At 35.7% G+C, this 25,789-nt stretch overlaps 5 protein-coding genes and 1 pseudogene across 13 annotated transcripts; 4 read left to right on the forward strand and 2 right to left on the reverse strand.

Moving 5' to 3' along the window:
* The first annotated feature begins 1,117 nt into the window (after nucleotides 1-1,117).
* On the forward strand, nucleotides 1,118-8,567 carry LOC140984004 (protease Do-like 5, chloroplastic; annotated as a pseudogene).
* Nucleotides 8,568-8,708: 141 nt separating this feature from the next.
* On the reverse strand, nucleotides 8,709-9,969 carry LOC140984411 (uncharacterized). 2 transcript variants are annotated; one of them, XM_073451810.1, is made up of 2 exons: nucleotides 9,859-9,969; nucleotides 8,709-9,184 (listed from the first exon to the last, which is right to left on the reverse strand). In XM_073451810.1, exon 2 carries the CDS (start codon nucleotides 9,138-9,140, stop codon nucleotides 8,784-8,786), a length of 357 nt encoding a protein of 118 aa, XP_073307911.1. In that variant the 5' UTR covers nucleotides 9,141-9,184; nucleotides 9,859-9,969; the 3' UTR covers nucleotides 8,709-8,783. The 2 variants fall into 2 exon arrangements, with proteins under 2 accessions (XP_073307911.1, XP_073307910.1); XM_073451809.1 differs by having other exon boundaries at nucleotides 8,709-9,496; nucleotides 9,859-9,915.
* A 595-nt stretch (nucleotides 9,970-10,564) lies between these two features.
* LOC140984410 (F-box protein At5g46170-like) lies at nucleotides 10,565-12,599 on the forward strand. 3 transcript variants are annotated; one of them, XR_012176615.1, is made up of 3 exons: nucleotides 10,565-11,818; nucleotides 12,009-12,112; nucleotides 12,254-12,599. XR_012176615.1 is itself a non-coding variant. In XM_073451808.1 (2 exons), exon 1 carries the CDS (start codon nucleotides 10,650-10,652, stop codon nucleotides 11,775-11,777), a length of 1,128 nt encoding a protein of 375 aa, XP_073307909.1. In that variant the 5' UTR covers nucleotides 10,565-10,649; the 3' UTR covers nucleotides 11,778-11,818; nucleotides 12,009-12,599. The 3 variants fall into 3 exon arrangements, 1 of the variants encoding a protein (XP_073307909.1); XR_012176614.1 differs by having other exon boundaries at nucleotides 10,565-12,112; XM_073451808.1 differs by having other exon boundaries at nucleotides 12,009-12,599.
* A 1,395-nt stretch (nucleotides 12,600-13,994) lies between these two features.
* On the forward strand, nucleotides 13,995-14,426 carry LOC140984005 (glutaredoxin-C1-like). The gene has a single exon (XM_073451145.1). It carries the CDS (start codon nucleotides 13,995-13,997, stop codon nucleotides 14,424-14,426), a length of 432 nt encoding a protein of 143 aa, XP_073307246.1.
* Nucleotides 14,427-16,602: 2,176 nt separating this feature from the next.
* On the forward strand, nucleotides 16,603-21,006 carry LOC140984303 (CBL-interacting protein kinase 23-like). Of its 5 annotated transcripts, none has more exons than XM_073451606.1 (14): nucleotides 16,603-17,196; nucleotides 17,730-17,792; nucleotides 17,863-17,934; nucleotides 18,036-18,143; nucleotides 18,262-18,342; nucleotides 18,465-18,518; nucleotides 18,600-18,725; nucleotides 18,947-19,036; nucleotides 19,232-19,351; nucleotides 19,427-19,555; nucleotides 19,658-20,159; nucleotides 20,272-20,346; nucleotides 20,485-20,563; nucleotides 20,779-21,006. In XM_073451606.1, exons 1-11 carry the CDS (start codon nucleotides 16,990-16,992, stop codon nucleotides 19,916-19,918), a joined length of 1,311 nt encoding a protein of 436 aa, XP_073307707.1. In that variant the 5' UTR covers nucleotides 16,603-16,989; the 3' UTR covers nucleotides 19,919-20,159; nucleotides 20,272-20,346; nucleotides 20,485-20,563; nucleotides 20,779-21,006. The 5 variants fall into 5 exon arrangements, with proteins under 5 accessions (XP_073307707.1, XP_073307708.1, XP_073307709.1 ...); XM_073451607.1 differs by having other exon boundaries at nucleotides 19,658-19,774; nucleotides 19,909-20,159; nucleotides 20,485-21,006; XM_073451608.1 differs by having other exon boundaries at nucleotides 19,648-19,774; nucleotides 20,485-21,006.
* A 904-nt stretch (nucleotides 21,007-21,910) lies between these two features.
* Nucleotides 21,911-24,619, reverse strand: LOC140984302 (uncharacterized). 2 transcript variants are annotated; one of them, XM_073451603.1, is made up of 7 exons: nucleotides 24,016-24,619; nucleotides 23,161-23,681; nucleotides 23,012-23,070; nucleotides 22,831-22,887; nucleotides 22,648-22,743; nucleotides 22,358-22,534; nucleotides 21,911-22,264 (listed from the first exon to the last, which is right to left on the reverse strand). In XM_073451603.1, the coding sequence occupies exons 1-7, from the start codon at nucleotides 24,546-24,548 to the stop codon at nucleotides 22,223-22,225; spliced, it is 1,485 nt and encodes a 494-aa protein (XP_073307704.1). In that variant the 5' UTR covers nucleotides 24,549-24,619; the 3' UTR covers nucleotides 21,911-22,222. The 2 variants fall into 2 exon arrangements, with proteins under 2 accessions (XP_073307704.1, XP_073307705.1); XM_073451604.1 differs by having other exon boundaries at nucleotides 21,918-22,264; nucleotides 23,018-23,070.
* Nucleotides 24,620-25,789: the final 1,170 nt, after the last annotated feature.

The raw sequence follows: 25,789 nt of genomic DNA on the forward strand, positions 1-25,789 counted from the left end.
AATAATATTGATTGGGAAATTTGGACATCAATTTCTCATTCACCCGATAACTTTTTTAGGAAATAAATAGAAGTTAGAATTCGTTTCTTCAATTTATTTAGAGAGTCGGCTCGTGGTGCTCAAACTCAATTTCTCTTGTATGTGTGGTCAAAAAATTACACTCACTTGTCCATTATTAATATCAATTATTGGATCATTAGTAAATCTGAAATACCTATCCTACCTACCTAGAAGATTAATCCTGGGAAATAAGGAAAAATAGTTTCATTTTTAGAATTTTTTAGATTTAGATACATGTGTTAGATGTCTTAAATCCCATGGTCACCGCATTTATGAAATGGGTCCTGACCCGACCCACCCAAGAAAAAGCCAATTCTTGGGGGGAAAAAAAAAACTGCCAGCGATACCTGATGGGACTCAAGCATCAAATCCATACAAAACAACAACAACAATAATGGATTCAGAGTATCAAAACAAGATCTACTTCAAAAACAAAAGAACAAGAAAACCAAAAATCCAATAAGAATGTGATTGAAAGGCCATCGGCTTTTCTTTCACTTCAGTAACTTTTTCACAAATTGTGTAACAAATTCTAACATGCATTTTTTCTTAAGTTTAAATGCTGACATCATGGATCATCGTTTTCCAAGAAAACCATCGAATACATTAATTCAGCAAATGAAACAACAGAAACAGGAGGATAATTGTAAAAAAGACAAACTTTTTATCCCGCCCAGGAGAATATGAACTCATATCACCTCGATACAAAGTTGGCTCCATGTCCTGAGAATTCTCCGGGTTTTCTCCAGCCCAGGTTTCGTTGCTATCGGCAGGAAATAATGAACTTGAGCATGAAGGGTTTTGAAACAATGTTGAACTGATTTTCTTGTCATTTTGCGCCATTTTATTTGTGCACAATCCATTGTTTTCTCTGATATCGAGCTTATTTCCAAGCCTGGTAATGAAATCTTGGGGAAATAGCAGCTCCCCAGTAAGCTGATTCCTGCTTAAATTTAGAAGATCCATGTTTGGTAGCCTACCCAATTCTTGAGGAACTGTACCAGTTAAACTGTTGTTACCCAGATACAGTGCGGTTAAATTTGTTAGTTTTGAAAATATGGTTGGAATCGAGCCTGTGAGTCCACACCCTGAGAAGCTTATCATTGTGAGCTTATTTAGGGCCCCAATAAATGAAGGGATGCCAGTATTTATTGGGTTTCCCTCCATTATCAGGTATTGCAACTGCTGCAAACCTAATAAATTTTCAGGCATTGGTCCTGTCAACGAGTTATTACTCAAATCCAGCAAAACCAAGCATTTCAATTTCCCCAACTCCTGTGGCAGTCTTCCTTGAAGTTTGTTGGAACCCAAATCAATCTTTTCAAGAAACCGCATCTCACCTACTGAACTAGGCACCATTCCCTGTATAGAATTCCAGCTAAAATCCCATATACTTAAACTTTTCAGCATTCCAATTTCTTCAGGGATTGAACCAGTCAAACTGTTGTGACCGAAATCAAGCTGTTCCAAGTTAACCAGACCTCCTATTTCTTTAGGAATTTGACCACTCATATTGTTTTGAGAAAGGCACATAATTTTCAGGCTGGTTAGATTTGATATAGTGGAAGGGATTTCTCCAGAGAGGCTTGGATTGGACTCGAGCGCCAGATGCTCTAGAGAACGCAATGCACCAAAGAGTGGCTCGCTCAAAGAAACAGGCGATTTAGTGAAACAGTTAATCAAAGAAAGGGTCTTAAGGTAAGGCAATTTGAGGAGTGATTCGGAGATTTTAGCAGAATCTTTGCACGGCGGGGTGGTATCATCGGGGCCGACATGAATTTTGGTGATATGAAAGGTTGAAGTTTCTTGAAGAAGCTCACACTCCACACCAGGCCAGGGAGTCTCTGTGCATGGTAGAGGATGCAATTCACCCCAACTGGGGTCTTCCAACAGCGAACCCATTACCTCAAAAAGCCCGTATAACTCCTCCTGTTCCATCGCCAGCACCCTACCGCAATCGTCACTTTCCACGCACATCACTTCATTGTGATCGGATGATAGAAACAAGAGAAACCCAACAAGTAGAAGAGACACAAAAGCCATGATTCGGGAATCAAGAGAAACAAATATTCTTTCAGACATACGCGCACACACACTATCTATCCTCTCTGCGTGTGCTATAAACTTACGCGTACATACATGAAAGATTGGAACATGTATTTCTAAGGGAGATAACTTAATGGGCATAAGAACAAATGACAGCCAAGTTCATATAAAGATAGAGACATGGATAAATTAATTAACATACATTTATACTCAGCCTTAGTCCTTATGGCAGTGACAAGGCAGCATGGAAAAGCTATTGAAACCCTAATATGGCCAACATGTTAGCCAGATTAGGAACTTTGAGTGTGAGAGGATAGAGTAGCATGCAAATAGATGAGATGGTGTGAGGGATAACAGTTGGTAAATAATGTAAAAGATGGCGAAAAATTGTCAGAACAGTCAAAACAAAAAATAGTATTTAAAAACAGTGTAGTAACAAGATGGGACAAGGCTCTGGTCTCGTGAAACAGACATGCCGAGGAGCAAAATTTTACTGACAGGCTCCAGCGCTTCGTACACGGGCCCCCCAAAAACTACTCCATCCTCCTTAATTCTCCCCCTCTAATATCGTAGATTTTTTCTTGATTTAATTTCGTTATATAACAATGAAGCAATTAATGACGATCAAATCTGAGAGCCTAACCATCTCAATTGGTAGATTTGTCGGATGTGCCATAAGATATATATCAGCTTTCGTAATTTGTATGTACTCACTAATCTTTATTTGGGAGTATCATAAATCACATAAAAAACACCATGTGGTTTTCATTAATTTCATTCGTATATTTATACTGAAAGAGAGACAAACAGCAAAATCAAAACTAAGTCTACAATTGAGATATTAATAGAAATTTAGAAATTGTTTGGTAACATATATATTTAACTCATTGATCTTCTAGAAGGTACGTGGGAAATTTCCAAAATTGGTCCTGTAAGCAAATTTCATTCGAATAACACTATGACTAAAATTGGACTAGATAAGCAAAAACATTATCAATTTATTACATTAAAATAAAATATCGATAAATCATTGAACAGAAATTCTTTAAAACAATTTACAGGGAGAATATTTCCTCTGCATGGAAAGGCTGTGATCAAGTCATACGGGAAATGGATGGTCCAAGGGCAGTGCTTGGTTTGGTTGTATCATCATTGATTCAATGTAATTATGTGTTTCCTCTATGTTTTTGATTGAACCCAATTCATTTTTGAAAAGCTAGCTCGTGTTTTCTTGATACTTGTACTTCCTTTCCTGGCGTCTTGTTTCGGGATAATTGAATCAACACTATAGTAAAAAATCAAAAGAATAAATAAACATCATACATACAAATTAATATCATTTTAGATTCCATATTTTTTCAAATCAAATATAAAACTCATTACCATATTAGAAAATGTGTCCGAGTTTTTGTAACATACAGGTGAAATTTGATTAATTTTTGAAAAATAAAAGATGCATTAGTTTATTAATACTTTTTAGGAAATTTTATGTTTTTAGACTTTTATTGATGCAATATAATTAGTCCGTCCTAGAATATCAATTTAGCCAAAAAAAAAAAAAAAAAACGCACACACACACACACACAAAAACACACACTTCTATTTGCTCCAAATAAAACAGCAATTTAACATTCCATGTATTCAGAAAATTAATTTGTTCATAAACATTTCGTAATATCTATTTTAGTATGTAAAAAATATATATTCAATCAAATATTTAGAAATTAGAATTTTAAATAAAACCAGTTAATTTATTGGTAAATTTGAGGAAAATATCTTTTTCCATCTTTAAATTAAGATTCAGTATATAGGTATAATATTTTATAAATCAGTACCTGACAATGCCATAATTTTAGTTTTAACTCCCCACAAATTCAAGTTTACATTTTTGTCTTTTTTGTTATTTACAATGGAATAAGAGTAAGTACTTATTTTGACTCGCAAAATACTTATTTTGGAGTTCTGGATACTTGATTTGGATATTTGCATACTCCAAACGAGTAAAAAAAATACTAGATCTCGAAGATTATCATAAATTCAATTATTGTTGGTATTTTTATTGAAAATGCATTAAGATGTCTTATTCATGTAATTTATTTTTTTAAAAAAAAAACATATTTCATCCCTTATCATGGAATAAGAAAAAAAATACATATTTTGACCTAAAAAATCCATATTTCAGATATGTGATTTGGCTATTTGAATTTCCAAATGTTTAAGAAAATAATCAACCATAAATTCAATCATTATTGGTCTCATTAAAAAAAATATTAAAATGATTTTTTCATGTCATTTAATTTTTTTTAATCACTCATAATGGAATAAGAGTAAGTACTTATATGGAGCTATAATATACCTATTATAGAGTTTCAGATACTTGATTTGATTATTTGAATACTCCAAATGTCTAAAAAAAATTACTGGATCTTCGAGCCATCACCATAAATTCAATCATTGTTGGTCTTTTCATGAAAAATACATTAGGATACTTAGTCATGTTAAGTACTTATTTTTACTTACAAAGTACCAATTTTGGGGATCCAAATACTTGATTTGATTCTTTTAATACTCCAAATGTGTAAAAAAAATAATGGATCTAGAGCGATCACTATAAATTCAATCATGGTTGATATTTTTTGGAAAATGCATTAGGTAGTGTTTGCAATCAATACCTTATTAAAGAAAATCTAAGGCAAGTTTTGAAGTCCGGAATTCATATCCGCGAATGACTATAAATACCAAGGCATAAGGAAGATGAATGCATCATTCAATCTCTTCATTTTCTTTCAAAACATTGTTATATTTTCTCTTTATATTTTATGTGTGTTTTAACTTCGACTACTGTAAGTAGCTAAACAAATTTCTCCTCCTCTACATGAGGTTACTATGTAATAATAGTTTGTATGTTTGAATAAAAATATCAAGGCTTTTGCCACTCTCATGTATTAGTTTCTAATTGAACTACTTTACTATACACCCTGAGATAGGAAACGAAACAGGGTTGTGCTAAGTGCTGTTGAAAGAATCTGCGTCAGAAACCATCGGTTGCGATTGTGTGGTTGGGCTGTGAGGAGCAGTCTATAAAACTCGGTGGATATAACTCGACGGCACTCTGGTCAAAAAGGTAAACTGTTCAATTCATTATATGGAAGCATGATGAGCTATTAAAAAAAATAAATAAATCGATCATCTGAATATGGTATATATGCTAGAAACTTTTCGTAGTTGTATGTCTTGAGGCTATACACATTCAAAGACAAGCTCGAGAGGTAAAACAATGTCACGTAGCATAGTTATAAAGAGTAAGGGTAATTTTGGAAATTTTAAAAAATTGGAGAATTGAAACAAAGATTTGAGGGGATGATGAGTAAAAAAAAAGTTGAGTATAAAGATGATGGTTTATTGTAAAGTTGCCCAGAATTGAATACTACTGTGATATGCACAAAACGTACGCTCGCATGTTGAGATAGCATCACTTATTATATACTTCCTTAACACGTTTCATATGTTGTAATTACTTGTAACATAATGATTGCTAGATATCTAATATGTTCTTACCATGTTTTTTATTCTATATAAATGTGTATGGTTCCTACATCTGTTTTGATTGATTTTATATTTTAACTAAATTAAAAATCACAACTAAAAACTGCCGAAATTTAAAATCATGATTTTATTTTGATATTTAATAACTAAATATAATGTACATTATTTAAATATTTTATAATAAAAAATATAATAAAGATTTATATAAAATAACACTTAGCAAGTGTGTTCTGATTATACATACATATATATGTATGTTATTTAGTGGATCTACACAAAACAATCGCTAATTTCGTAGACTTAATTGATTTATGTATTCCTAATTGTGGTGGTACTAAATTTGTCTTGAGTGGTTCTTTATCAATGCTGTTTGTGAAAGTATATGCATTTGATGATACGAGGATGACGATGACTGCATCGAACCTTGTTTTCCAGTTTTTTGTGTTTTTCTTGATTCCAAGAATGGGAGAAAATGTCGAATTACAACTTTAATTCTGGTTTGGTGATAGACAATGGAGGATATGGTGCTATTGTTCTTTGTATTACATTGTTTCAAGATTCGGTATGTGTATCAATTCTGGTTTCTTTAAATGATTATTCACTTAATTTATTTAAAACGCAGGAAACTTCTTCTGTTGTTTCCATCAAGGACCTTGAGTTAACTAAAGTCCAAAGGAGTACTCCAGATAAATTGCTAGCTGAGGATGAGAATGCAAAAGTAGAAGGGACAGGTTCAGGTTTTATCTGGGATAAGTTTGGTCACTTTGTAGGTTCCTGGTCTTTTGTTTCGTGAACTACTTTTCTTTGAAATCTTTTCATGAAACTCATTGTTTTCTGAATTTAATAAATAATGCTTGTCAAAATTTCGGATTGATGTGTTAAGATTCGTCCTATATGAATTTATGAGTAGGTAATGTTGTTTTAGAATTTTATGAATTTGCCTATCAACATTCGATCAACCTTGTGCTCCAGGCACTATCTCAGTTCTACATCCTTGGATTATCATTTATCGACAGTAAAGTGGATCTTTATTTCTAAGAATTCATCTCATGTATCATAATAAATTCTGTCTGTCAGAATCATGAGCATTTGCTGCCAGAGGAGTTATAATTTTGTCTTAAGAATCTTTTTGGTTTTTACAGGTGACAAATTATGATGTTGTTGCCAAATTAGACAAAAGTGTATTACAACTTTGTAAGGTTCTGTTATGTTTTCATCGTTAGGTTTTACTTAGAGTCTCGTATTCGGACTGTGCAGCGGATGATAAATCTACTTTAATCCAACATTTCATTCCAGTATGGACCAACAGCTTGTTAATTTATATCCGTTTTCAGGTATATTTACTTGATGCTAGTGGCACAGCATTCCTAGAGAAGGCAAGATTGTTGGTTTTGATCCTGACCATGATTTAGCTGTTCTTAAGGTGCTAACAAGCAAATAATAAACAGAAATCCCCCCAATGTTCAGCTACTGACATGTAACCGGCAGTCTTTACGTGCTTTATATCTAATTTTCTTTCGCAGGTTGATGCGGTTGGAAATGAGTTAAAACCAACGGCTCTAGGCACATCTCATGAACTGCGAGCAGAGCTGCTACGTAATTGGAAACCCTCGTGGTTTTGAGAACAGTTGAACAACTGGGGTAATTTTTGAAGAAATGCGAGCTCTGGTGCATGCAAAGTGCCCTGCTTTGAGTTATTCAGTGCCTAAAATTTTCTGGTTAATAAATAGATAATTAGATCGTTTGAGGTCATGCTTCCTACAAATTAACTCCATGGTAAAGTAAAAGTTTTTCATGATTTAGATCTTGAGTTCGAATTGGATGCAAATAGGTAAAGAAGAGGTCCACTTACCAGATCCCGAAAGGAGATTTTTTGTATCAAGGAACCAATGTGGATTGCTGATGAAAAATGAATCCTTTGTTATTTGACATACTCCAGGTTATTAGTGGATTGGGGGAGAGAGATACCCTCACCAAGTGGAAGAGCAATTCGAAGAGCTATTCAAACTGACGCTGCCATTAATGCATTGCTGGTATCTCTTAATTGGTGAAATATTTGGTAGATACGATTTGTTGTGTTTCTGGACATTAGCATCATTTAATCTGCTTACATATAAATTTTTAGGTCTGATGTTTTGTTAAGACGGCAGGGAATTCGGGTTGACCATTGATGGATTCATATGGTCATGTTATTGGGGTTAATACTGCTCCCATCACTCGCATAGGTTAATGATCGTCTTCTCTGTTTGCTGTGCTTAATCTTATCATATTGACAATCATGCCCAAAATGAAACCAGTTCTTGAATTTTGAACAAGACATTATCATCTGTTGTTTGAGTGGACTACATCTACAATTTTTCGACCATGGATGGCATGATTATATATTTCAGATGATGTTTATCTAATATTTTTTTCTGCTTCTAGGATAAATTCTCCCATTTGATCCTTTACTCATACTTATTCAATTATTCAATTGGAAGTCTTTGACCCCATAAGCGAGACCAATCCTTTTATTCGCGAGGAGCTGAATGATCCAAAAACCGCTCAGCAACAATGCGTATTATATTTGTAAAGTTAGCAACCTGAATCCAAACTCAACCTGAATGAATTCAGTTGTGAACCGTTATGCAGGAAGTGGAATATCTTCTGGAGTGAACTTGCAATTCCCATCGACACAGCAATTTGTACCGTACCTTATCTCATCATATATGGTACTCCTTGCACTGATAGATACTGACGGCGCCTGGTACTCAGACCCTGTTTTCAGGTTTACTATCTGTCAACTGAGAAAAGGATTCTCAGATGGTCAACTGCTCCTGAAATCCAGTGGATTACCTTCGAGACGCCTTTTCTTGTTCAACAAATCAATGTTTTTATTTAATAATTGGTGTCTTTGTGCCTCTTATATTGATATTTACGTAATTTTGAAACGACACTCTACTTTTAAAGACGCATTCTTTTAGCACATGTTTCTTACGCGGCTCTTAAATTTTTTACTCCAATCTAACTCATTATCATACTTTGCAAGAACGAATCATTACATCGAACATCACAAATAAATCTTAGACACGCATTTTCCAAGAAGTAGATTTAAATATGAGCTTACATTCTCCTCTACAAAGCAAATAATGTTACTTGTGCTCTTTAAGAGACAACAGAGATAACTGTTCTTCAATGGAACAATCAACGTGAGAGGAAGTTCGACAAGAGAAAGGGATTAGAATGAGACCGACACCCCTATGTTCCATTGGGGAAGGAGAACTACGCCTGGTGCTGCGATACTCCACTGCATCTTGAAGGATAATGTTCCCTTGCTTATCCACGCAGTAGAATGAGCCCAGAAAGAACCGTCCATCCTGGATTCCAATCAGCATTCGACGATTGATCAATTTCTTGACGTGGGCTACATATTTTGAGCTGTTTGGTTCTGAAACATTTGGGATTCCCACCTGATTTAAAGGAATCCCTTCTGGTTGTGTGGTAGCCATTCGCTCCCGTTGACAGCAGCCAGTAGATGAATAAATTGCTGCGGCTGATGATAGTAGTATGATATAACATTAGCGGCCAAGTTCCGAAAGCGAACCCCAAAGAAATATATAAAGGAGCATGAACCATCCTAAACAAGTTGACACAAACTCAAAAAAGCCAAATTAAAGATAGGCGAGTGCTGCATTTGCGTTGACAAAGTGCTTGTAAAACACACAACAGGTGTGCCCCTAAACTCACTTCACTCAGCTCCAGTTGCAGCCACAACATATTGTCCAATGAAAGAGAATTTACTCTTTATCTTATTTTTCCCCCAGAAATTTATCGTCAATTAAAGTTCCTGGAAACAGAGCATCTACTACAAGAAGAAACACCCACTCTAATTATTACCACGATCACACTTATTGTTCCTGATATACAAAAAATGCAAGGGTTGGACCAATCGCTTTATGTCGCGCGCTTATTTCTTTGGGAAAAAAATCGAACACGGATTGTGATTTTTATTCCATTCACAACAGAAGCATAGCACGTGACATACGAATAACCATCGGGGAGAAATCCAAACTTTCCGACCCAAAAAATCCTCTAAGAACAAATACAAATAACAAAATTACTTGGCCCCAATTACACGCAAAACTGACAATCGCTAATATTACCGCGAAAGGTTAAAAAAAAAACCATGATAATGAAACAAGATCAACAAATTAAAGAGGAGCGTACCTTGATAGCTAATCCAAATCAAGAAAAATTTGGGGACGAAATGTTGTATCGTCGAGAATGGCGGCTACACCGTGTACAAGTCTCCTGTCATTTTTTATTATTATTATTTTTTTATTATTTTACTGCGCAGGGGTATTTTCGTAGTTTTACTGAAGTCCAAGACTAGTTTATTCTTTTTTATGGCACATGATATTTGTAAATATGGCCTTCAACTCTTAAAAAAGGTGTACTCAAAATTTTAAAGTATATATTAAATTAAAGGGTTTTAAAATATTTGGGGATTATTTAAAAATATTGATGTATTTACATGCCAAATTTTTATTACTCATGGCCGGTTTGATTTGAATAATTTGTTTATAAAACACAATCCATATAACAAAATACCACAATTAACGTCATTCATTGACAAATATGTTAACTTTGTGTGGCTGTATAATTTAATTAGCGTTAGAAACATCCGACGCCAACAACATTAGTTTTTTACATCAAAGCCAACCGTGCATTACAAAATCTATTAAAATTAATGTATGATAATGAAATTTTAAATATTTAATAGACATACGCAGTGATAAAACTTGTTCACGAGGCAGGAAAAAGGGAAAAAAAAAAAACACCCTAATCGTGTTTGTTTCTCCTCCTCTCACCTTCTCCCTCAAACATAAGAAACAGTCAAGTTTACATATTCAGAGCTTTAGTCGTCGGATCCACAATTTCTCATCCTTTTTTCATATTACCTGCACAACACACGAGCGGAGATATAAGGGTTCTAGTTGAATATAGCGTTGTGGAAAATGGGTTCTATTCGATTAGATCTGGGCTGTAAAATCCACCCCGAGCCGATCGATCTTTTCGACGGAATTCCGGACTCGCTTCTCCTCGTCATCTTTAACAAAATAGGGGATGTGAAATCATTGGGCCGATGCTGCCTTGTTTCGAAGCGCTTTCACTCTCTCGTTCCTCAGGTCGACAACATAATCGTGCGCGTCGATTGCGTTATCTCGGACGACGATTCATCTGCCTCCTCGGTTGCCTCTGGCAAATCCCGGCACCCCATATCCTCTTTCTTTCGCCTATTCCTCGGACTCTTCAAGCCCTTTCAATCTTTCACACAATTCATTAATCCGACCACCCGCCGCCTTCCTCCATTCGCAGAAGATTTAGACTTCGAAACCGAGCGAAACAGTGTCACCCACCATTCCCCTACTCAAGTATTAAAGAATTTTAACGAAATCAAGCTCCTACAGATTACACTTCCGAGTGGGGAATTGGGGATAGACGCTGGTGTTTTGCTCAAGTGGAGGGCCGATTTTGGGTCAACGCTCGATAATTGTGTTATTCTTGGCGCTTCGAGTGTCATCCATAATTTGAATAGTGGTTCTGCTTGTAGTGTTGATAATACTGATATCGGGAATAACAGTAATGGAGTAGCGCTTGATAATGGCAACATACCGGAGTCTTTTTACACGAACGGGGGTTTAAAGTTGCGTGTAGTGTGGACTATTAGCTCATTGATCGCGGCCTCGGCAAGGCATTATCTGCTGCAGCCTATTATAGCTGAACACAAGACCCTGGAAAGCTTGATTTTGACCGACTCGGATGGACAGGGAGTGTTATCTATGAATAAAGTGCAGTTGGAGGAGCTGCGGGTGAAGCCGTTGTCTGCATCCTCAGCATCAAAGAGGACTCTTGTTCCTGCTCTGAATATGCGGTTATGGTATGCTTCCCATTTGGAGTTGCCTAATGGGATGGTGCTGAAAGGGGCGACTTTGGTTGCAATTAAGCCTCGTGAGCAGTCGAAGATAGAGGTCGTGGGTTCGGAAGGGAACTGGGTTGCCTCCGCATTTGAGGAGCCTTTCGGGACTGCTGCAAGGATGTTGGCGAAGAGGAGAACTTATTGTTTGGAAATGAACTCATTTTGAGTTGTGGTTTGAGAAAAGATTGGCAAATAGATTTGTTTGAGGTAAAAATCCAAGGAGATAGATTCATAAGTTTGTTGGGATGTTTTTGTGTTCAATCACAAACCTTCAGCTGTTTCTTGTCTTGTTTTCTATTTAGTTAGATAATAATTTAGGTATCTTTTATCACATTTGAATTACTGTGTTTGCACCTGGAATCATTCGTGAACTTCACTATCAACTTTTTTCTGTCAGTGAGCACATCAATCATTGGGCTTGAAGGACATGTTTAGCGTTTATTCTCATTTGGTGGGAATTGATTGGAAGCTCGAAATCTTTTCTCGCTGTGTGAGCCAAATGTACAGTTATTTTACTGGAATTGTAGGAAAGAATACTTTCTTTGGATTATTGAAAATCATTATGAAATGTCTCGACTTAGAGTCAAGATGCTCCCTAATAGATTGACTTTGCGTAATTGTATTCTTTTGCTTCTGTCACAGACCTTGATATGCTTGCTCTATAACACTGGATCATTCTTCTTGTTGATTACTTCTGAGAATAACATACTACAAGTAGCAGAAGTTTAGCTTGCTATGCTGCTGGCTATCACGACTATGTGATCTCAATCGATGGTTGATTATGAGCTTTAGCCGTGACTTTATAGAGTAAAACTATTGATGATATATAGGTGCCTACTTTCATCTGGACTATCTTATGATAATTACCATGTTTGTATTTTTGGCCATCTGCCTGTATTAGCTACCACTCTGTAAATATGTTACTCGTTAAGATCCTATGTTTCTGCGATTGTTTAAAGGTTAACCGATGACCGTCTTCTGAATTCCAGCTGCGTGTTTTAGCTGATTTACTGCCTCAATAAACATGTGAACCTGTCTCAACTCTCTTTCGCACGAAGCATTTGTCTATGAAGTTTCCAATAACCAAATTAGATTAGCTTACTCCACCTTAAATTAAGTGTATGTTTCTTGTTTTATTGATAAAAAGTAATAATAATTTAATGAATCACTCAAATTTTATCATCTATTTAACATGGAATTAAAAAGTAATTTTGAACACGATTATTAACAATAAAATTCGCCGATCGTTTCATCATGAACAGGATACTTCGTGTTTTATAATGTGTCAAGACACTGACAAACTTGAAGTTATGTCAAACAGTGACGCATGTGTCTCGTGTCCGAGGCTTTTTATCGGTGCTTTCAACAGCAAAAACCAAAGGGCTCCTAGCTCAGATCTCTCTTGCCTCAATTCTGCATTAAAATGAATGAATTGAACAATAAATGAATACCCAAAATGGGAATCCAGCCAATGGTCGTCGAAAATGAACAGTGTCAGAGAGAAGGGGGAAATCGAAAGCCAAATTAAGCTAATATCACCAAGCTTGAGAAATTAAGAGTTTGTGTTTGTTCATGGATCACAATTAATGTTGAGACCAGCCACTGAATATATGTCGTATGTATAAAATCTTGGATCTAAAAATGGGAATAGGCCAATGCCCATTTTCTGTCGGCCTTCGGTTTTTATCATAGATTATTGATTAATAAACACACGAGCTAGCTAGCTAGTAAGTAGAATCAGGCTAATAAAGAAAATAAAGATACATGCACCCAATTTAATCTATTCATGCAATACATGCCACGCTATTAAATTTAATCCATCCATCGATATGAGTGATGCAGCAGGACGTTGCTGAATCACGTACGTCCCCGGCCCGAAGATGTTACTCCGTACAAAACATTAAGGCTAGCTCAACCCAAGAATTTTTATATATATGGCTAAAATTCAATATCTATGGCGGAGCATGATGACATACGAAAACTATATTGGATATATTATGCTCTCCTTAAATGTGCTTTCACCACTGTAGCTAGGGATCAGAAATTGTTGAGGTAAGGTCCACTCCATCCAATGGTGGATAGATGGTTAGGAGCTGGATTATATTATAGACAGAGGAAGAAGAAATCACAGCCGCAGAAATTGCCGGGTACGTACTTTTTCTGATTCGTTCAGTACTCACTCTGTCTTTGTCATGTAAAAGAGATGCTCTTATAAACGCTTTGTAAACCCTTAAAAGTTGTTTGGTCTTTCACCAATAAATTGTGTTCCGATTTCTATTTCATGCATATATACACAACCCTTTCTTCATTTCTCCTGTCTTGCTCATCATCACCTTTCATTTTTTTAACTCATCCAAAAGTTTGTACCGTAAGTGTTGCAAAAATGAATCGAGCAGCAGATAATAAGTTCGTGTCATCTGTTATGATGATTGACGGTTGTGTTGGAGTTGGTGGAGAGGTGAAAGCCGCGAACTGGGAGCCTGTGTACGAGACCCTGAGCCTGCTGGCGTCCAGCAATGCGGTGGTGGTGTTAACAATCAGCGGCTGCTGCATGTGCCACGTTGTCAAACAGTTGCTTTTGGGACTCGGGGTTGGCCCCGCCATTGTGGAGCTCGACCACCACGAATCGGGCAGAGACATTCAGGCTCTACTTTATCACCTCTCCGGTTGCGGCAATGGTGCGCATATACAGCTGGTGGTGCCGGCTGTGTTCGTGGGTGGCAGGTTCTTGGGTAGCATAGAGAAAGTGTTGGCTTGCCACATCAATGGCACTCTTGTTCCTCTACTCAAGGATGCAGGAGCTCTCTGGCTTTGAATCTTGTTGGATCATCCGATGGAGGCAATTTACTTCCAAGCTCGCATTTTCTCTATTAAAAATAAATATCATCGGTTTTTCGTTACAAAAATAATATATATCACATTTTGGAAAAATTGATCATGGTGTTTGAAAATAAATATAGTGTATTTTTCAAGTTACAATGATGAACAGTTTAACTAGCTAGTTATCGAGAAAAATATGCGTAGTCCAACGTAAAAACTATGGAAGAGTGTTAGTAACGACACTCCATCGACTTGTCATTTTAATCTTTTTTTGTTTTTTACAATAACGCCTTTGTATATACATCACTTTCCTTATATTATAATTTTGATCCCCCAAAAATTTAAATATAATACTTTATGGAAACAACTAAAATTGACATTTTTAAAAAGTTATCCTAAATTTTGAGACATATATAAATATAATGTAAAATTTAAAAAAGAAATCGAACTTTTAATCTTATAATTTATTATTTTTTCCCTATTCTTTAGAGAAGGTAAACAAATATTGCTTAATTTTCACATGACACCTAAAGTTATTGAGATGTAAAATTTTTTTATTAAAGCTTGGGATAAAATACGAAACATACTAAATAAAATCATTTTATATATCTACACACTAAATGCTAAAATGAAGGAGTCATTCTTGGCAGGCCTTAGATCTTGTTCGTGGGTGGTAAGCCAGTATGTCTACTTTGTTTATATTTTGAATATTTTTACGATCAATACTAAAGTTTCAAAAATTTTAGTAACTTTATAGTTTGATCAATATTTTTTTAAAAAAAAATATTGATTAGTTACGTTAGAAAATATAAGAATATATGGGATAAAATATAGAAGAAAACATTATTTATTATGTAGTAATCGATCCACGGGACAGAAGCAAACACCTTAATTATATTAGGACCACCACCTTCATTGAAGAATATCACATGGGGCAGTGGTCATTTTGGTGAGTCAGTTCGCGATTGATCCCAACTATGAACTAGATCAGTCTTTTCTTATTTATTTCAAATTCACAAAGACAGAAAACCCTTTGTTATTTTCAATCACAATGCTCCTCATGATATTGTTGTATACGTACATTATCATTAATGGATTCAAAAACTATGACTCCTTTAGATTTAAATTCAATCGATGTACATTCATTAATATGAAATCGTTAAAAGCTAAAAGTATTAATTCAAAGTCAACAAAGTCTCGAATGAGAATGTCGTGTTAAATAATAAAAACAAATGCAGTATATTCTTCTGTATTTCATATTATTATATTGAACACATTTATATATTATAAATATAAATAAATGTGGTCCGAGGCGCAATCAATTCTTGCGTTGATTGCGTGTGAGAGATAGTTGGAGGGATCTCCTCCAATTATTTATTGGGTTAAAAATTCAAATAAATAGGCTGCATGCATTTTTTGGTTTGAATAAATAATTATTATATGGATAAAGTAAATATATTAAAAGTAAAATTGTATTTTTTAAATATTATATATATGGGCAACTAAACACATCCTTAATATATGCCATAGTTAACAACTATATACTTTAATAATTAGCATCGCAAATACAATAAGCTGTGCTCGTATAATTATTTTGATTTAAAAATATTTTATTGAACACAACATTTTGATTTACAAAAAAAAATTTACTTTTGGATAAAACAGTGAAATAGATTTTTTTTTTTCGGAAAAAATAAATAGTTAGTGATGAATAATAACACAAAAGTATTTCAAAATTCCTAATTTTTTCACACACCTGTCTTCCAACTATTCTATCTTATCTTATCCTTTTGTCTTAAAAATATTTCCTCTCGTCAAAAAAGTTTGTTATCAGATTCCTTGGCCAAATCATGTTCATCTTTTATTCTGCTTGGTTAATAACGATTGGGGAGGCTGCAATGTTGGGAAAAGATGGAAATTTGTATTTTCGAAAAATGATATTTGTTGATAATTTGTGATTATGATGAATTTGGGGATATATGGTTAAAGAAAAGTTGTTTTAAAAAGGTATAAATAAATTTAAAAAATGAGGTTATATTTCAAATTAGAGTCAAATGTAGATTAATTCCTTAAATCTTCCCCATAAAATAGGTTACTTGAATTCCACTCCGCGGCTGACACGGTTTTTTTTTCTTTTTTTCTTTTTGAAAAAAGCGACCTTTTGTATTCAAGCTTTCAACTAGTACAAACTTCAATCAGGAAAATTAATGCCTCTCCCTTCTTGGCCTTCCATTATTTTCTTCTGTTTCAACAATGGTTGCCATTCGGAATCCTACAGAGGAGAAAATGGATACATAAATTCCCGATCGTTGGAGGAGAAGATGAATGTGAAGAAGTCTCAGGTGTGGCAGCCTTGCAAGAAGAAACGGCTCTAGCGTTTTCGAATTCAAGAAATAAAAGAAGAGGTTTTTTTTATTGGAGGGTTAACACAATGACCGGGAGCCGCACTGGAAATCAAGGCGAGTGAAAATATTTCTGAATATCATAAAAAGGCTACTTCTTTTTGGTCGAACCTGTACGTACACGTATTTATTCAGACGCGGGATTTACAAAAGAAAATGGCATCGAAATCCAGTGTTGGTTGGGGCGGAGGTAGTGAGAGTGCAGCTGGGAGGACACGGGTGGGAAAGTATGAATTTGGAAGAACATTAGGAGAAGGGTCATTTGGTAAGGTGAAGTTCGCAAGGAACTTGGAGACTGGTGAGAATATGGCGATCAAGATTATCGATAAATATAAAGTTCTCAAGCACAAGATGATTAGCCAGGTGCTGATAGATAACCCCCGCCCCAATCCCTCGGGTTTTTTGTTTCTAGTTTTTTTAGGCTTCACGGAATATTGAGCGATGCTTGTGTTATGAGTGTCTGGTCTTTTGCAGATTCTATCTGCAATTCTTCATTTGCAGTAGGAGTTCGTTGGACTTTTTAAACTTATGTTTGAAGCATGTTTTCCCAATTTTTACCAGAGTAGCTTTCTGGTCTTCCAACTTCTTTCGGCATTGAAATTCTGAAACTACTTCAATGATGCGAAATTTTTCTGGATCAACTTGTAGCAGTATGAATTTGCAAGCTGGACATGGCATGAATAAAGATGTTCATGTTTCTTATCATTCTGTAGGGATGTTATGAATGTGAGAATTGGAAAATATATCTCTTTCTAATTCTTGTCTGTTGGAGCGAGCTGGTGTTGTTAACAATTTGAACTACGTGTTTTTTCTTTTTGGTCTCTGGCGTGCTCCATTGTCTTGTTGCCAGTAAGTTTTGTTTCTCTTCGATTTGTTAAAATCTAATGCTCCTGCAGATTAAGCGCGAAATTTCAACCATGAAGTTAATAAGGCATCCAAATGTCATTCGAATGCACGAGGTTGGTATTTAACTTGTCAAGCAAACTTTGTGCAAACCTGTTAAATTGATTTGAGTTATTTGCACTGCAGGTCATGGCCAACAAGTCAAAGATATTCATCGTGATGGAATTTGTCAATGGTGGTGAACTCTTTGACAAGATTGTAAGTTACGATTATTATTAGCTGTCAATTTGCAATTACGACAGATTGACTATAAGGAATAGTAACTCATGACAATACTCCTAACGGTTTCTTGAAGCCAGGCTACTAGTCGTAGGCTCGGGGAAGATGAAGCTAGAAAATATTTTCAGCAGCTAGTTAATGCTGTAGATTACTGCCACAGCAGAGGCGTTTACCATAGAGACCTTAAGGTAAGCTTCTAATTTTCATGTTAATCTTGCAACATCTCAGGAAAGAGTTGTGCGCAACAGTCTTGATAGTTGATGGTTGATACGACGGGTAACTCAAATTCTTTTTTAAAATATATAGCCGGAGAACTTGTTGCTTAATGTCAATGGAGTCCTTAAAGTCTCTGACTTTGGATTAAGTGCGCTATCTCAGCAAGTGTGGGTAAGCACGATTTTGCTTTATCCCGTTGCTGTATTTTGGGGACATCTTGTCAAGATCTTAATCTAGCGTAACCCAAGATGCTATATTGTGATTGAAGTTCAATTTCGTAATCTTGTTGTCAGGAAGATGGGTTACTTCACACAGCATGTGGAACACCCAACTATGTAGCTCCAGAGGTTTGCAATTAGCTTTTGGTGCATGTCGTTCTCAAGTTCTTTTCTATCTAAGACTTTTAATCATCTAACTAAATTATCTAGGTGATTAAAAGTAAGGGTTATGATGGAGCTAAAGCAGATATTTGGTCATGTGGTGTCGTACTTTTTGTTCTTATGGCTGGTTATTTGCCTTTTGAAGATCCAAATCTTATGGTACTGTACAAAAAGGTAACAATCATTGTATATTATTCTGCTTGACATGAAATCTGTCATCTTCAATTTGTGGAGTTAATGGGGGTACTCCTTTTTACCTGAACTTTATTCATCCTCGCAAACATGCATCTCTTGACCTGAATGGAACTTAAGTATCAAAACACTAGAGAGACAAAATTTGTAATATATGTTTTTAATGCTCAACCCACACTAATCTTCATTTCAAATCATGTCAGATATTTGCAGCTCAGTTCATATGCCCTCCTTGGTTTTCTGCCAGCTCCAAGAATTTGATCAAAAGATTATTGGATCCCGATCCATTGACGGTATGTTCACTTCTTCCATGCTATTTACATATGACCCTTCGAGCAGTGCCAGAGGAAGAGAAGGACAAAACCAGAAGCGTTTTAGCTTTTTCAGTCAGAAAAATCTGTGTTTATTGCAGCTATTTTACTAAAATCCGCTGATCTCTATTTGCTACCAACTGTAACTTCCTTACATGATTTTGCCATGTGGATCAGAGGATCACAATTGCCGAGGTTCTCGAAAATGGGTGGTTCAAAAAAGGATACATGAAACCCATATGTGAATGCGAGGAAGTTGCTCTTGATGATGTTGATGCTCTTTTTAATGAATCAGTGGTGGGTGTTTTGATGTAGCTTATATTCTTTAAATGTTAAAGATAGATTTACTAAACTACTCTTTCTTGCATTCAGGACTCACAGGACTTTGTCGTGGAAATGCAAGAGGAACAGCAACCTACCCCACCAGCGATCATGACTGCCTTTGAGCTTATCTCCTTCTCGCAGGGTTTCAATCTCAATTCTCTTTTTGAAAAGCAAATGGTATGTACATGTATGAACTAGAAATTATAGTTGCAGTGGAGTGGTGGAATCACTCTATTTTAAGCATTCGTGGAATGTGCCCAACATTTTAGATGGGTACAGGGGTTTGTTAAGCGAGAAAGGAGATTTGCATCCAAATGTTCTGCAAATGAGATTGCTTCAAAAATTGAGCAAGCTGCTGGTTCCTTAGGTTTCGGTGTGAAGAAGAGGAACTACAAGGTGATTCAGACTTTCTCTGCTTCCACCCAACACCTCTTCTCATTTTGGTCATGGAATCTTTTTTGTAGGGCTGTGGCTTCCTTTTGCATGTTTCCCAGGCACATGCCACCCTTAACTCTTGTTATTATCTGCAGAACATTTTAGAACCTATGTGACAATATTGTGGAACGAAGTGGGAGCAAGAGCAAGCGAAGAGTTGTAATTCATATTATTGTGACCAAAATTAGTGTCAAATATAAGTTTTGATTTAAGTTACTTTCATGGGCTACTTTTTTCATCAAAAATAAAGTCTCAAGTCTAAACTCTCCGTAATGTTCATCCTTCTCAGATGAAACTTCATGGGGAAAAGTCTGGGCGCAAGGGTCACCTATCAATTGCAACTGAGGCATGTTGTTTATAGGACCACCTCTGAAATTCCCTTGCAGATTATCTTGGAAAATGAAAATTGTTGTTTTATTTGATTGGTTGTATTTATCTTCTGTGAAATGTCCTTGCAGATTTTTGAGTTGGCTCCTTCACTGCACATTGTTCAGCTTCACAAAACTGGTGGAGATACATTAGAGTTTCACAAGGTATTAACACTTGAAATTTATTTCCTTTCATTGCAGGATCTTCTAAATATCTATAAAAATCCATTTATGATTACTTAAATCTCTCTCGTTTATCTATAAAAATCCATTTATGATGACTTCAATCTCTCTCGTTGGCAGTTTTACAAGAACCTGTCAATTGGGTTGAAAGATGTTGTGTGGAAAACTGGCGATGAGGTGAACATTGAAGTGAATGATGGTAAGTGTGAATAATGTGTGATAGTGTGGAAATGAGGAGTCAATGTGGTATAATATTTTCTACAATCAATATGGCCAATTTTCAAGCTGCGTCAGATGAGAAAACTGAAACGAGTTTGGTACCCCGGAAAAGAAAATGATACATATGCTTCTTCTCACAGTCTTTAACTATTAGTGAGAAGGCTACTGTACATCATGATGTTTATGTTTTCACAGGTGCAGGTACCTCGATGTCTTGATCGTGATTATATATCTTTGTGTTACGATTGTAATAAATGGATTGCCCTTTGGTTTCTAATGCCTTGAGGTGGATATATTGGTTCAGTCGGCTTGCTACTATATACAAGTTGGTATAAAAGCTTGGTGCGTGTACAAGAATTGACATTTTCTGGCATCAATCTGTATTTTGTTATCTTTTTAATGAAAGTTTACTTGATATGGTAAGCATATTGTATGAGCTATGAGTTATTTTTCTTCCGTGCAAAGCCATTAGTTGGACTAGATTGCTTGGCGATTTCAAGACTCTCACCCCATTCGAATGCTTCTGCCCAAAATTTAGGCAAAAACCTGGAGCAAGCAAACCTTTTACATTGCGACATAAACTCCTCTACGAACACTCTTAAACAAATATTTAATACTCATTTTGGTAGAGAAATCATTGGTGTTGGCATCTTTACACGTTGACGAAAAAAGAAGAAGTGTAGATGAATTCAACATATGCATTCAGAGGAGATGAAACTTGATCACGCACGGTTGGGATTTTATTCTCTGTAATTAGATGATCAAGTGATTATGACTGTCAAGAATCGATAATAATAATAATAATAATAATAATAATAATAATAATAATGAACGACAACGTGTTTTGGTAGAGCTGGGTACATTTGAAGAAAACAACGCAGAGCAGAGAGGCGGGCTGGAACTTGAGATTTCATTGCACCCCAGACAGTAGCTAAGCAAAATCTTTGAATTTTAAATGAATTGATAAATTATATTTCGTTAATAATTTAAATTTCAATTATAATGTGATGGTCTGATATATGAGAATCTACAATATATTTATTTTTAATTCAAGCAGAAATAGGCTGAAAAAGAAATAAGAGAATAGAATGAATTCAATTCTTTTTCTGGTTAATGCTAGGCTTGCTCGCTTTGTATGTTTTAATTTTTTTTATATAAAAATTTGATTGAAACCTTTTAATCTACTGCAGGCTACTAATCCGAAACACATAACAAATATATATAATATTCGAATCCAAAAAATTAATACAATAATTTTAAAAAAGAATTAAGGTTTATGAAGGATGTCAACGAAGGCCGAGATATTTATCTCCACCAGATTTCAAAAAACGAGCATCTTGATTTTTTTTAAAAATTACAGTAGGCTTTTTCCTAGTATTAAGAATGGTGGCAGAGTAGGCCATGTTCAAGAAGCCAAGAAATCCAATTATATAAACAGAACATGACAGAATTGCTAGCTTATCAAACCAAAAATCATAACATATATAAACTATCTGCACTTCAGATAATTTCTAACACAACACACTGATTTACAACACTCATCATTCAGTTCATTATTCTTCTTGATGTGTTCCGCGGCATGCATTCGAAGGCCTTTATATTGCATCCGAAGTAACACTTCTTTTACAGCAACTTCTCATCAACTGTAGATGTCTTGGGAGACCAGTGCAGCCCAAGCATCCTAAAATCATGAAACAATGCTTTAGTAATTGATCATTTATATCTGAAATTAACAAAAGATTATCCCCCTGGAGCATTAGATGACTGAAGTAACCTGGAGGATGGAAAAAGCCTTCTCGGCTACGTATTTTTGTGGGAGCGTAGCACCCCTTTGTTGCAGCTTGTCGGGGTGCAGGCACAGCCTTGCCTTTTGATATGCTTTCTTCACTTTCGGGATTTCGATTATATTTGTTAGAGGTATCGGAAACCAACCACTGTTAGGCCATAAAATCTGAACATAGAAACGGTATTAGATATTATTATGCCTCCCACAATGAAAATCTTAGTAACCCTTGAAAAGATAAGCATCTACAGGAGTCATTAGATGCAACAAATTCATCTCACATGATGCAGAGAAGATAACAGCAACCGGATGTCCGATTCTTTGCCTTTTGACCACAAGCTTATCTTTTCATCCATTACTTGCATTTGTATTTGTAACTGCCATGAATTACGGAAGAAAATTATAAGTTTTCTTGCTCTCTTAAGCTGTATATAACATTATTGACTGCATTTGTGGCTAGTTACCTTGCTTTCAAATGGCTGTATTTCTTCTTCTAAAGCCCATTTTTCTTGTTGCTCATCCTACATCACAAGCAAAAGAAAAGAAATCAAGTAAACAATATGCACACAGTAAATCACATGTTGATCGTAAAATGTGTAAATGTCTTCGAGTTATATCTGTAAGCTCATGTTACAAATGACATACATATACCAGTGATCCAAAACTATCTGCTTGTCCTGAAAACTGATTCCTACCGAGATTTTCTGCGAAGTTCGACATGTATGGTTAAGTCAATGCTATATACATATAAATAATAGCCAAAAAGACATGGCAAGGAAGAAACTCTAGCTGACCTTCCAAGTGTTTCCCTTTCTCGCAATTTTCAGATCCCCATTTACTCTCCACACAATGTTTATGGAACTTCTCTTTTGCCCATGCAATTGCTTCGTCGACACCATTAGATTCACTTGTCCCTTCCCTATTATCAGAGCTTATTTCAATAACATAGGAGCTCATCACTTCATTTTCTTCCAGTTCTACCTGATCCTGCATCAACATATCTTCCTCAACAGCACTTGTTTTTTGCTCCATGTCTGAATGGCAAACAGAAGAAACAGCTGATGCTGGTGAATTCGGTTCTAAACAATCTGTAGACACTCTGAAGCTGCTGTTTGATATCGGTTCAACACTAATGGTCTCCGGGGATGCATTTCTCCGACTAAATCCAAATGTGTAGTTCTTGAAATTCTCAGGGTATTCATATTCAGTGTTGAACACAGGCTGAGTGCCAGAAAATGGTGGCAAATTCTGTTGTTTTCGGTAACCGTTTTGCCTCATTATTGGTGGATTCCACCTAGATTTAACATTAACTGGCCTGAAAAAGGAGCACATTATTACCTCTTAAGTATTGTTCTTGGCAGGACGATTTGATCATATTATAGAAACTTGATTTCCAAGAGGTTTTGTTACTTCAAATGTGCATGCATCTCTTTTCTAGAACAGGTCATTACATCTAGAATTCGAGTGAATTATTATTATTTTCCCTATGAAAAAGTCACCGTTTTGTCGAAGAATTGTTATTCAATGTGGACAGAAATGAGATGAAACTGGGGGAAATTATCCATTAAACCCCTCTAACAAACAGACAGCAAAAGCTGAAGTCAGTATGTCGAGTTATCAAAAAATTAAAAAATCAAAACATAACTTACCTGAGCTTCGAAGCAAATAAGGAAACATTGTCGTCGGCCCGCCGGATAGGACTTAACTCCTCCGAGCTTAAAATCGATGAAGAACTCGTCTTCGACCTTGATCTTGATCTCATTACCCTCTCATCAACCCACCCAAAAAAATCAGTATAGAAACCACTCTTTCGACTATTATGCTGATCTCGAACAGTCTTCGTTGGGATCCTAAACTCCTTCAAGCTCCGTCCGATCCTCTCCGTCGACGGAAGCACATTCTCCGGATGCCGGAAAATGTCCTCGTAGAAAAAATTGGAAGAGGAGGTGGCTATTGGAAACCCCGTGCTGAAGTGGCCGGAGAGAACTGTTCGAGGGGGCCCACCGAAAACGTCGGTGAAGTCTTCAGGGTTTAGAGGGTGTTCGTCGGAGGAAGTTTTCCGGATGTTGGAAGAGGTATCGTCCTCAGTGGATCGGTAGTTTGGAAATTTGGGCTTCGCAACTTTTCTCCGGGGCGGCGGTGTCGTGGGCATCCCAATTCTCATTCTCCAAGATTCGTCCATTACTGTTGTTTTCCGCCGGTGAGGAGACAAAGAAGAGAAGAGGAAGACCGGTGAGTGGCGATGATTGATAAATTCGCCGGTGCATGGGGTGTATANAGTTACGAAATTCAGTGTTGGAAACATTAATTTAATTTTATGAGAAAATCACATGCAACCATAATATTATTTATTTATTTAAATCTTGTTGAAATGGTTTTTAATTAAATTACATTTGTGAACCAAAAGCAAGTTGCACAAAATAAGAGCTGGCGGAGGATACCCAATTTTCCAATAATTGAAGGTCTTGCTTGCATCTCTAAATTAATTAAAGCGATCATTCTCCTATATGGAGATCCTTTTGTAATAAATAATTAATATAACCAAAGAAGTGAAATAAATCATTAATTAATTTTATAGACCTAGCTACTAATGAATGAATATAATTATTAATCAAACATATTATAATTATTTGGTCGATAAATTAAATTAAAATCTCTGAAGCATACTGCATAAATACCAAGTTTTTAGATAGAATGAATACCACAAATTAAAAAACTATATTCAAATAATATATAGATTTCCCACCGATTAACTATAACGGAAAATCCAAGTTGGTCGACATATATGTATGATTAATATTGATCACCATAAGTCACATCTTTTTTAATATTATTTTTTGGGGAAATTACTTATGATGGTAAAAGACAACAAATTTGATGATATATTAATTAATATTTGAGCTTAATTAAATCAAAAAGAGAGGGAAAGTATAACTGAATCGACAACTCTCAAGGAGACAATACATGGTGCCTTTTTCTTGATGAACACAAATAATCATTATAATTTACAAAAGCATATATCATTCGAATAAAATATGTGTTTGCCTTTTTCTCCACTTGGGCCCAAATTATTTATTCCCCACCTTCATTGGGAGAGAAGAAAGAGGGGGTGCTTAATATATNCTTGAGGATGATGCTCTCATGCAATTTAACTGAATAAAACTATGCATCGGTACTTGCAAACGAGCTCTGGGGTTCTTTAAAAAAAAAACAAGAAGAAGAAGAAGAAAAAGAAAAAGATTTAAAGATATCATTGAATGAAATATCTATCAAGTCTGTCTGCCCTATATTGAACAGCAGGAAAAAGGTTGGGTACGGAAATTCATTCTGAAATGACAAACAGATCGATGAGTAAATGATCTGTCTGAAAAAAACAAATCCTATCTGCCAAAATTCGAAAAATACTTCGAGTTCACCACACGA

The sequence above is a fragment of the Primulina huaijiensis genome, chromosome 9, assembly GCF_012295235.1.
Source record: "Primulina huaijiensis isolate GDHJ02 chromosome 9, ASM1229523v2, whole genome shotgun sequence".
Lineage (NCBI taxonomy): Eukaryota > Viridiplantae > Streptophyta > Magnoliopsida > Lamiales > Gesneriaceae > Primulina > Primulina huaijiensis.

Excerpts from the sequence above, each read along its gene's own strand:
- LOC140984302 (XM_073451603.1), bottom strand. The coding sequence starts at position 24,548 with ATGGACGAATCTTGGAGAATGAGAATTGGGATGCCCACGACACCGCCG. Across the intron at positions 23,682-24,015 it reads TTATTTGCTTCGAAGCTCAG|GCCAGTTAATGTTAAATCTA; the intron begins GTAAGTTATGTT and ends CTCCTTTTTCAG. Across the intron at positions 23,071-23,160 it reads GAAAGGGAAACACTTGGAAG|AAAATCTCGGTAGGAATCAG; the intron begins GTCAGCTAGAGT and ends CGAACTTCGCAG.
- LOC140984410 (XM_073451808.1), top strand. The coding sequence starts at position 10,650 with ATGGGTTCTATTCGATTAGATCTGGGCTGTAAAATCCACCCCGAGCCG.
- LOC140984411 (XM_073451810.1), bottom strand. The coding sequence starts at position 9,140 with ATGGCTACCACACAACCAGAAGGGATTCCTTTAAATCAGGTGGGAATC.
- LOC140984005 (XM_073451145.1), top strand. The coding sequence starts at position 13,995 with ATGAATCGAGCAGCAGATAATAAGTTCGTGTCATCTGTTATGATGATT.
- LOC140984303 (XM_073451605.1), top strand. The coding sequence starts at position 16,990 with ATGGCATCGAAATCCAGTGTTGGTTGGGGCGGAGGTAGTGAGAGTGCA. Across the intron at positions 17,793-17,862 it reads ATGTCATTCGAATGCACGAG|GTCATGGCCAACAAGTCAAA; the intron begins GTTGGTATTTAA and ends TTTGCACTGCAG. Across the intron at positions 18,343-18,464 it reads CGCTATCTCAGCAAGTGTGG|GAAGATGGGTTACTTCACAC; the intron begins GTAAGCACGATT and ends TCTTGTTGTCAG.